The sequence below is a fragment of the Somniosus microcephalus genome, chromosome 4 (genome assembly GCF_052327205.1).
Source record: "Somniosus microcephalus isolate GS21.2 chromosome 4, FLI_Smic_1.0, whole genome shotgun sequence".
Taxonomy (NCBI): domain Eukaryota; kingdom Metazoa; phylum Chordata; class Chondrichthyes; order Squaliformes; family Somniosidae; genus Somniosus; species Somniosus microcephalus.
The window spans coordinates 241499086-241509922 of record NC_140990.1 but is presented as its reverse complement, the minus strand read 5'-3'; the positions used below and the strand labels follow the sequence as shown (position 1 = coordinate 241509922).

The window sequence follows — 10837 nt, the reverse complement described above, 5'->3', positions numbered from 1 at the left end:
AAGGATGTAGATCTGAAGCGCAAGGGGAACGAGAGAGGTCCAAACGCTCATGTCCTTACCATTGGGGCCCAGCACAGGGTCGGCATCTCCAATTGCAACGGGGCCAATCACCCGGGCACCCATGAGTCGACCCACGCGCTCCTCCAGGTCACTGAGCTCCTGGAACTGGGCACGGCCTCCCCCGGTGACAGTCCGGCTCTTCAGATTCTGGGCCAGCTTGGCCTGCAAGAGAAAGGACGGCCTCTAAGTACAGTGTGGTGCCCTGTTGTTGTGTGCACTGCCTCCCATGGTGGAATAGCTTGGCCAGTGTGGTGCCCTGTTGTTGTGTGCACTGCCTCCCATGGTGGAATAGCTTGGCCAGTGTGGTGCCCTGTTGTTGTGTGCACTGCCTCCCATGGTCGAATAGCTTGGCCAGTGTGTAAAGTGCAGAAAGTGCTATTGATGTTCATGCCAGTGCCATAGCTGCTGGAGGAGGGCTGGCCATTAGGCCTTTGAGGTCCCTTTGCCCATAATGTGAGGTGCACATGCAAGGATGAGGAGGACAATGGAAAGGGTACTCACCCTGACCAACCGAGTGAGGTCGTTAAACTTTTTCCGGCATTGGTCACCAGTCCTGGGGACATCGCTGTTGGCTGTGACCCTCTGGGCGATTTCCCTCCAGGCTCTCCTGTACAGCCTCTTGGGAGCCTTCTTGCCACTGTCCGGGCACAAGATATCTCTTCTCTTCTCCAAACCCCTAAGCAGCACCTTCAAATCATGGGCAGAGAAGCGCTGCGCTCGCTCACGGGCCCTCTGCATCCTTGCTGGCGCTATTTCTCTCCAGCAGCAGTGTTTAGGCCTAGCTGGAGGGCTGCAGTATCCAGGGCGTGGCAGCAGACCAAGTCGACCCTTCCCCCTTTAAGAGCTGGCCGGCGCCAGGGTGTCTGCTGTCAATCAAAACATGACCGCACCTGTGCTGCGCCCGGCCTCGGCGGTATCAGTCTGCACCGCCGGCTTAGCGCCTAAAGATAGGGGTGCAACGCCAGTTTTAGCGCTCGAGCAAACTCCTTGGCCAAAGCTACTGAATATCGGCGAAGTGGCCTCCACTTTCCGGCGGGCGCAAACTTTAGCGCCCGCCCGACTTTACCGCCCCAAAACTGGCTATACTGAATTTCTAGGCCTATGCCTCTATTTCTGAAGCCCAGGATCCCATATGCATTTTTAACCACTTTCTCAACCTGCCCTGCCATCTTCAATGATTTGTGCACATATACCCCTAGGTCTCTCTGTTCATGCACCCACTTTAGGTTTGTACCCTTTCGTTTATATTTCCTCTCCTCGTTCTTCTAACCAAAATGTATCACTTTGCACTTTTCTGCGTTAAATTATCACCTATCATGTGTTCATCCATTTCACCAGCCCGTCTATGTTTTTTTGAAGTCTATCACCATCCTCCTCACTGTTCACTAGTTTTGTGTCATCTGCAAATTTTGAAATTGTGCCCTGTACACCCAAGTCCAAGTCATTAATATACATGTCAAGAAAAGCAGTGGTCCTAGATCTGACCCCTGGGGAACATCACTATATATCTTCCTCCAGCCCAAAAAACAACCGTTCACCACTACTTTCTGTTTCCGGCTTCTTAGCCAATTTCGTATCCATGCTACCACTGTTCCTTTTATTCCATGGGCTTCAACTTTGCTGGCAAGCCTATTATCAAATGCCTTTTGGACGTCCATGTACACCATGTCAACCGCATTACCCTCATCAACCCTCTCTGTTACCTCATCAAAAACTCAATCAAGTTAGTTAAACACGATTTGCCTTTAACAAATCCATGCTGGCTTTCCTTAATTAATCCACACTTTTCTAAGTGATTGTTAATTTTGTCCCTGATTATCGTTTCTAAAAGCTTCCCCACTACCGAGGTTAAACTGACTGGCCTATAGTTGCTGGGTTTATCTTTACACCTGTTTTTGAAGAAGGTGTAACATTTGCAATTCTCCAGTCCTCTGGCACCACTCCTGTATCTAAGGAGGATTGGAAGATTACGGCCAGTAGTTCTGCGATTTCCACCTTAACTTCCCTCAGCACCCTAGGATGCATCCCATCTGGTCCTGGTGACTTATCTACTTTAAGAGGGTTGTGATTTTTTGGGAATTCTCTACCACAAAGGGTTGTGGATGCTGAATCGTTGAGTATATTCAAGGCTGAGAGAGATAGATTTTTGGATTCTAGGGGAATCAAAGGATATGGGGATCGGGTGTGAAAATGGAGTTGAGGTCGAAGATCAGCCATGATCTTATTAAGTGGCAGAACAGGTTCGAGGGGCTGTATGGCAAACTCCTGCTCCTAATTCTTATGTTCTTATGAATGGGAAACCCGATATGGTGTGTACATGCCTGGAATTACCCAAGTCCAAATGTATCAAACTGCATTGGTTTACACTGAAAGGTGTCTTTCACACACAGGTCCAATCCCCACTGCATCTTAAACTACCTGCAAACTAGTTATTTAATCTAAGGTGCTAAATCTAGCAGACATCTTCATGACATCACAAACTTATGGACTGTTCTCCCAATGCCTTCATCCAAAGCATTAATAAAGAAGGTGAAAATCAACAGATCTAACACAATTCCTTGCAGGACTTAGTATGACTGGCCCCAATGCAGAGTTGCTATCATTAAAAGCTACCCCTTTGTCTACATGAATGCAACCAATTCGCTATTCAATGTAAAACCTGCTCATCGATCCCTCAAATATTAATGTTACTTAGCAGTCTTTTAACACTGCACTTTATCAAATGCTTTTTGAAAATCAAGGTTCACAGGGAGTAAAATTTAACTTTGGCAGTGGCACAAAATGGGCAGTAGCAGATTGGCCACCATTATATGCTCTGCCTGATTTTCCTTTCCATTGACTTTAATGGCATGAAAATTGGGCAGGGTATATAATGGGCGGTCAATCTGCCACTGCCCATTTTGCCCTCCACTGAAGTTGAATTTTATCCACGCAATATCTACCAGACTTCCATCATCCATCAAATTGCAACCTGTTCAAAAAAAATTGATCAAGTTCCAGTAGCTATGCTGTGATTCCCTGATGATCTCTGCTCTTTCTGGATGATCATACAACACATCCCGAATAATCCCTTCTTGCAATTTGCCTATTACTGAAGTTAAACTAATGGGTCTATAGTTTCTTGGTTCTGCTGACTTACTGCCCTTTTTAAATATAGGTAACCCATAGGCTTCTCTGTTGTCCATGGACATAATCTCATTCCACCGTGAGCTGTTATATTACATGAGCCAGATAATATAGCCCTATTTCTTTGATCACTCTAGGGTGAATAACATCAGGTCCAGCAGCCTGATTTGTTTTTAGAGCCCTAATTCTAGTGAGGACTACTTCTGCATTCACTTCTACACATTCAATTTAACATCACAACTATGTAACAACACTGGTAACTTAGCATCATCTTCAGTATTGAAGACTAGTGCAAAGTAATCATTTAATATCTGAGCCATATCTTGGGACTTCACTCAAATATTCCCTTCAGAACCCCTCAATAGTCCAATACAGTCCCAGATGGTTCTCTGATGCCTTACATAGCTTTAAAAAAGGCCTCACTATTACTACACCTATCCATTATCCTCTTAGCTATTGCTTTTCTGGCCAATCTCATAACAGATGCCCTCAAACTTAATGACTTACCTATTCCTATTCTCTTAAGAGTTGAAATATGATTTTAGATGAGTGAGCAATGGATAATGGGAAAGTTGTATCTCAACTGTTCTGCAGAGATAGCTTTTATGTCAGTGAAGGGAAAGGGAGATACATATTATTCTTTTCTCTGTACCATGTCTGCTATTTACCAAGATAGAGACTGCAACTGAAAGAACAGTCATGACAAATAATTCTGAATAATTATGGGAAACCCACTGAAAATGCCTTATGGTGCATTATTTGAGGAATAATTTTCTACATTTTTCCAGGAAGATCAAACACTTGAAAATTGAAACAAATTGAAATAACCTTTTTGCTATCAAAATGTTCTGAGAATGTAATTGTGTTGCTCATTGAACAGTGATCTCATATATTGCATACATTTTGTAACTTGCATTTCCTTTTTCTCTAAAGTTCGCTAATGGATGAAAATAAACTTTTACAACACAAGAGAGCTTACTGCTGCTAAATACCCAATACTCAGTAAGAGGTAAGGTTATAAAAACAAGTACTAATGTCTGCAACTTTTATCTTGGCTTTTACAGGAGTGAAGGGAAATGCTTTATGTGGAAATGTCATTATTGATCATCTGTCAAGTAATTAATCAGGCTATGATTTTAAACAAAAGGTCAAGAGAACATGGTGATAATCCTTTGAAATATTGAAAGATGTAGTTCTTTTGCTGAAATTTTAGCACAAGAATAGGTTAAGGAAAGACATGGGAAGTGTGGTGTTAGGAAAAATTAAGGTTATTGTGTGCACTTTGCAATTGTGTTAAAATAGACTGTGTACTGACATGGCACTTAGTTATTCTTGGAAATTACATTCATACAGGAAAGACACATTTGATACTGACTTATTCACTCAGGTGATGATTACTGTCACAGTCGTGTAGGGGCAATGAGAGTTGATGTGTTGTCATGTGGTCGGTTGGGTATTGATTCGAGGGAATGATAGGTAGTGATTCAAGGGAATGATGGGTAGTGATTCAAGAGAATGATGGGGAGTGATTCGAGGGACTGATGGGGAGTGATTCGAGGGAATGTCCCTTTATTTATAACTGGGGGTAAAGGCTCTATTTTCTCTTTGTGACTGTTCTCATCATAGTTTCTTTTTATTATTGAGACACCTATAAGAGGGGCCAAGGCCCACAGTGCAGGACATCAACAAGGGGTTGAAAAGAGTAAGAGAGAAGTAATATTAAGGTGATACCAAATTTGGGGTTTAAAAGAATGAATATTATAGAGGAAGGGAAGATTGAATGAGGAAGGAGTCTGACAGTTTTGTGGTCCCAGGAAAGTGTGAGTTACAGGGTGGGGAGTGGGGGACAGTGAAATGAGGCTTGATTTGTGTAATGAATCTTCATTTCAACACAGTGAAGATGCAGGTAGAAGGAGGTATAGGATGTTATAGGAGGAACAAAAGAGGAAAGTTATAAGGAACAATAGCCATAGTAATATCAATTAAATAGACAGAGACAAACAGATTGTAACTTTTCAAAATTCAATTATTATTTTCAATATTATATTACCCAACCTTCTCAACAACCCCTGAAATACACGGGCCACAGGTTTATCACTATAGCCCCAAAAATTGCAGTTGATGTTTGTACGCTATACTTTTGATGTGTTTGAGGAGATTTATTTTACATGCTCCTTTACTGTTTCAGTACCTGTTAACATTTTATTTTTGGTTTGTGAAAACATGTGTAAAAGTTCTTTGATCCAACCAATCACTTTTTAACTGAAAGAAATGATTATTTCTCCATATTGCATTTTATTTCATTTATATTTCTTCTGATATATTTGAGGCCACATAGACTTGCCAGCCATACATTTTTCACAACATAAATTGCATTTAAACTGCTAACATTTAGCAATGCATAGCTAAATTTTACATTGCTAATTGGTTTTATTATGCTACAATACATGTACAGTAGAACCAGCTTGTATCTAAACCTCCTTGTGAACCTCATTCAAAGGTCATCTCCAATGCACTGTAGATTCACATTACAGTGAGTAAAAAACATTTTGTTCTCCCAAATGTTTCAGGATGCAATTATAATGTCACTTTCATGTCAATGTAGTTTCAGGTATGAATTAATATGAAAGTGACAGCATAACTGAAAATCAAGTCTCAATCTGACTTCCAAGCAAACTAAAATCAAGTGACATATGGTTCACACTAGCTGTAGTGTGACACCACATTTTGAAGGTGCTCAACTGGTCCTTTGGACATTAAGGGAAATACTGAGAGATTTGACTCTCTGACCCATTTTCTCCTAACATTAAAAATGAACTGCCCAGGAGCGGAGCATGCACAATGTTTCTTTGTGGTTGACCCTAATGCAACCTGCAGCATGGTTCAGTCATCCAGTCTGCATCATGCTCCATGCATGCCAGTCAGCATATAACTGCAGCCTTACTGCTTCTTGGTCAGTTTGACTAAACAGAGTTCTGCTGCACTCGTACAATGTACTTCCAGCAATATGGATTTCATTGGTATCACAGTATTAAAGAGAAGAAACCAAAAGTAGGTAATGACAATGAAATATACTTATTTTCAAATGTTAATAATATTATGACGAAATACAAATATAATAATCATGTGTTGTCAATACATTGTAACTGGTGATTTGTTAGCGTAATCGTACAGGTAAAGCATAATGAAATGAAATTCATCATTAATACATAATGTTTCCATAATTTTAAAATTATTTTGGAAATTCCCCATGGTAGTTTTAAAATGACACAGAGAGAAAATATTGAAAGGAAGAATATTGGAGACCTGCTGCGCATAAACATTGTTATAATAATGCACATTTCATCTGCAAGTTTTTTAGATTGTAAGTTATTACTTCTATTTTCCTTATCGATTCAATCGGCTGGATTTGCTATTTTATGGACTAATCTCTGACTGAGTGTTTGGGCGGCTACTTTGTACTTGGCTGCTAGGAAGTGTGTTGTGACCCAGGAGGTACCACCTGGGGCAACCACCCTCTAATTTTCTCTCAAGCGCTTGGTCTCTACTCATTACCATCTCCCACAGACATTTCTGAAACAGGAAACTGAACATGCAGAGATCAATGGCTAAGCATATCTTACATGTCAGAGTGCCAGCATGCTGCACCACTGTGCCACCCATTCATTTACAATCTTAACATGTTTTTGCAATGCCTCTATTTCAAAAATATCAAGTGTTGAATGGTAGAAACTGCCATTGTAATTAAAGAATACATATTTGACTGTAAAAAAATTTCAAAACTGTTTCTATATAAGAACATAAGGATATCTAAAGATATCAATGAAAAATGGCCATTCAGGTCATCATCCTTTTTCAGTCTTTTACAGATTTCCACTTATATCATTATAATAATTGGACAGTCACTGTTAATTTCTTATTGGTGTCATTGATTACAAACAGCATTCTAGTTAGTGTTGTTCATGTGTGTTGAATTACTAAAGATATACTTTACTGGAAAATCTTAAATTATAATATTAGTATTTCCCACAAATTCATTTTGTGCCTTAAATGAGCAACAGTGAAGAAATAGCAATTCCTGAACAAGTCAGCAGCAAAAATACATTACTAAAGTTAGAAAAATCACATCATAATATTGCTTGTGATAAGTGCAGATATTTTAGAAGACGCAGTGATAGGCAGCTAGGTGGCAGGAACAGTGATATATATTTACAGAAGTTAGGTTAACAGCATATACATAAGAAACAAGCTAATGTATAGTATACACAACACACCAAGACAAGTGAACCAATCTATAATATCAGTGTGCAAACATCTGAGACTGCAGTTACCTTGTACTTGAAGGATAGCACTGGAACTGACAGTACCATTAGAATTTTTAGCTCGTACAACATAAATGCCAGCATCTTTATCAGACACCTTCTCAATGAAAAGAATCTTTTTGCCTTCCTTTTCTGAAATTTTTAAATGCTGATCTGTTGTCAGCTTCTGTCCATTCTTGTACCTGGAGTAAAGAGCGCATTTTTTAAGTCAAGCAACTTACAGCACCATTTTAATAATACCATATTTATTTTTAAGAATGTTTAAAAATTAGAAAATGAATTTTATATAAAAGGATTTTCTGTATAAAGACAAAGTATGTAATAGCTTTAGAAGCACAAATCTTAAATGACTTAGCACATGCTTTTCAAAACATTTCAATCTCACAACTTCATAGGAGCAGAGAATGTTGCAGCACAGAAAAAGCAGTTGGCCCCTCAAGTGTTTTTTCCATATGACCCATCTATTCTAATCCAGCTCTCTTACTCACTCCCCATGCTCTAATATTCCTATTTTTCAAGCAAGTCTCTCATTCCCTTCTAAGTACACTTAGTGACTCAGCCTCAACAACAGTATTCCACATTCCAAAAACCCTCCAGCTATAAAAATCCTAACCTCACATTTAATTCTTTTTCTTTGCAAACGTGCTGCATCTTTACAGCATATTACTTCAAACCACATGTGGTAACAGGGCACTTAGAAAATCATAGCATAATTAGACAGAGTCAACATGGTTTTATGAAAGGGAAATCATGTTTGACAAATCTATTTGAGTTTTTTGAGCATGTTACAGGCAGGGTAGATAAGGGGGAACCAGTGAATGTCGTATATTTGGATTTTCAAAAGGCATTTGATAAGGTGTCAAATGAAAGGTTGTTACACAAAATTAGGTCTCATGGGATTGAGGGTAATATATTAGCTTGGATTGAGGATTGGTTAACAGACAGAAAACAGAGAGTAGGAATAAACAGGTCATTTTCCGGTTGGCAGGTTTAGGTGGTGGGGTGCCACAATGATCAGCTATTTACAATCTATATCAATGACTTAGATGAAGGGACCAAGTGTAATGTATCCAAGTTTGCTGACGATACAAAGCTAGGTGGGAAAGTAAGCTGTAAGGAGGACATAAAGAGGCTGCAACGGGATATAGACAAGTTAAGTGAGTAGGCAAGAAGATGGCAAAATGGAATATAATGTGGGAAATGTGAAATTATTCCACGTTATTAGGAAGAATAGAAAAGCAGAATTTCTTATCAAAAGGTGAGAGACTAGTAAATGTTGGTATTCAGAGGGATTTGGGGGTCCTTGTACATGAATCACAGAACGTTAACATGCAGGTACAGCAAGCAATTAGGAAGGCAAATGGTATGTTAGTCTTTATTGCAAGGGGGTTGCAGTATAAGAGTAAGGAAGTTTTGCTGCAATTATATAGGGTTTTGGCGAGACCACACCTGGAATACTGTGTACAGTTTTGGGGGGGAGAAATTCATTATAGCCCCATTTGGGGCACTAACTTTTAAAAGTTGAAAAAATTAGCGCCAATATCTTTCAACTTTTTAAAAGAATTCGGTTTTGCGCTCCCGAAAGGAAGTGGGGCTCCACTTCCTTCCTGGAGCGCAACAGGCAGCAGGCGGGGCAGTAGGTCTGCAGTGCTGCACAATGGGCCGTGCAGTGCTGCCGTGTTGGAAGGCCCCTTCCCTCCCTTAAAGGGAAGGGCCAACATTGCAGGCTCTGCAAGGGAAAGCAACTTACCTGGTCCCTGACGGCAGCCGCGATCCGGCCCGATCAGCCCGATGCACTGCAGCAGAGTATCGGGCTGATTGAGCGCTGGGGGAAAAAGCAACAAAACCAGAAAGCGAGCATTTCATTTTTTTTCCTACCTCGGCCACCTTGCCTTTAAGTATCGCCTCCCGATGAAAGCCTCCTGCAGCTGTCGGTGTTTTTGCCCGGCGATGCTGCAGGGGGCGAAACCAAAGTTCGGGTCTGGGGCTCTACCGGGGCGATGCGCATGGTGATGACATCACGATCTCCAGGTGAAGGAGATCGGGGTGCAACGCCATACTGCCGAGCAAACCTACCGCAGAATTTAGCGGCAGGTGATATTCTCGCCGCGCCTGAGCGGTAAGTGGTTAGTGCCCCGTTATCGTCCTCTGGAAGCGCTAATGGGAGGCGCTAACCAGCTAAATTCCTAGCCCTTGGTCTACTTACCTAAGGAAAGATATATTTGCCTTAGAGGCGGTGCAACAAAGGTTCATTAGATTGATTACTGAGATGAGACGGTTGTCCTATGAGGAGAAATTGAATAGAATGCACCTATATTCTCTGGAGTTTAGCAGAATGAGAGGTGATCTCATTGAAACATATAAAATTCTTAGAGGGCTTGACAGGGTAGATGCTGAGAGGCTGTTTCCCGTATTGGGAGAGTCTAGAACTAGGGACCATAAATTCAGGATAAGGGGTCGGCCATTTAGGACTAAGATGAGGAGAAATTTCTTCTCTCAGAGCTTTGTGAATCTTTGGAATTCTCTACCCCAGAGGGCTGTGGATGCTCAGTCATTGAGTATATTCAAGACTGAGATCTATAGATTTTTGGTCACTAAGGGAATCAAGGGATATGGAGATAGGGTGGGAAAGTGGAGTTGAGGTAGAAGATCAACAATGATCATATTGAATGGAGGAGCAGGCTCGCGGGGCCATATGGTGGAGCAGGTTCGAGGGGCCGTATGGTGGAGCAGGCTCGAGGGGCTGTATGGTGGAGGAGGCTCGAGAGGCCGTATGGTGGAGCAGGCTCGAGGGGCCGTATGGTGAAGCAGGCTCGAGGGGACGAATGGCCGACTCCTGCTCCTATTTCTTATGTTCTTATTTTCCCAGAGTCCGAATGACTGAACAAAATGATTGAGATCAGGTTTTCAATGTTCTAAAGTAATCCAACATGAATTAAAACTAGGACTTTAAAAACCTTACAGAATTATTATTTCCCAGGTCATATGTTCTCCATCAAAAATAAAGATCACCCCTTTGATGCTATTTTAGTACAATTTTCTTTGTTCTGCTATTTTGAATGAGTCCCTTGTTGTTTCCGGGTATTGGTATTTTTGAAAAGTGATAACATAATGACTGGAATAATCAAGCCTTATTTTTGACCCTGCAAATTATCTTGTTGCTTGTACAAAATATAAATACTGTAGATAACATGGGGTCTATTGAAGCGGCGTGTAATCATCTGTACAAAGAATATAGTTCTACAGTTTAGAAGACTATTGGTTAGGAGAATTGGTTGATGGATCTGTGATGGATATAGTATATCATATAGTATCCATGACCCTATTCT

The 10837-nt window shown here is 40.9% G+C and overlaps 1 protein-coding gene across 2 annotated transcripts in view; it reads right to left on the bottom strand.

Annotated features, from left to right (window-relative positions):
- Nucleotides 1-5441: 5441 nt before the first annotated feature.
- Nucleotides 5442-10837, bottom strand: part of ccdc141 (coiled-coil domain containing 141) — a 285891-nt gene continuing 280495 nt past the window's right edge. Inside the window, exon 25 of one of the 2 annotated variants that reach the window (XM_085986005.1) lies at nucleotides 5442-7690. In XM_085986005.1, the coding sequence (XP_085842131.1) occupies nucleotides 7405-7690 (286 nt within the window). In that variant the 3' untranslated portion in view covers nucleotides 5442-7404. The remainder of the gene's footprint in view (nucleotides 7691-10837) is intronic. The other variant, XM_085986004.1, reaches the window with a different exon arrangement.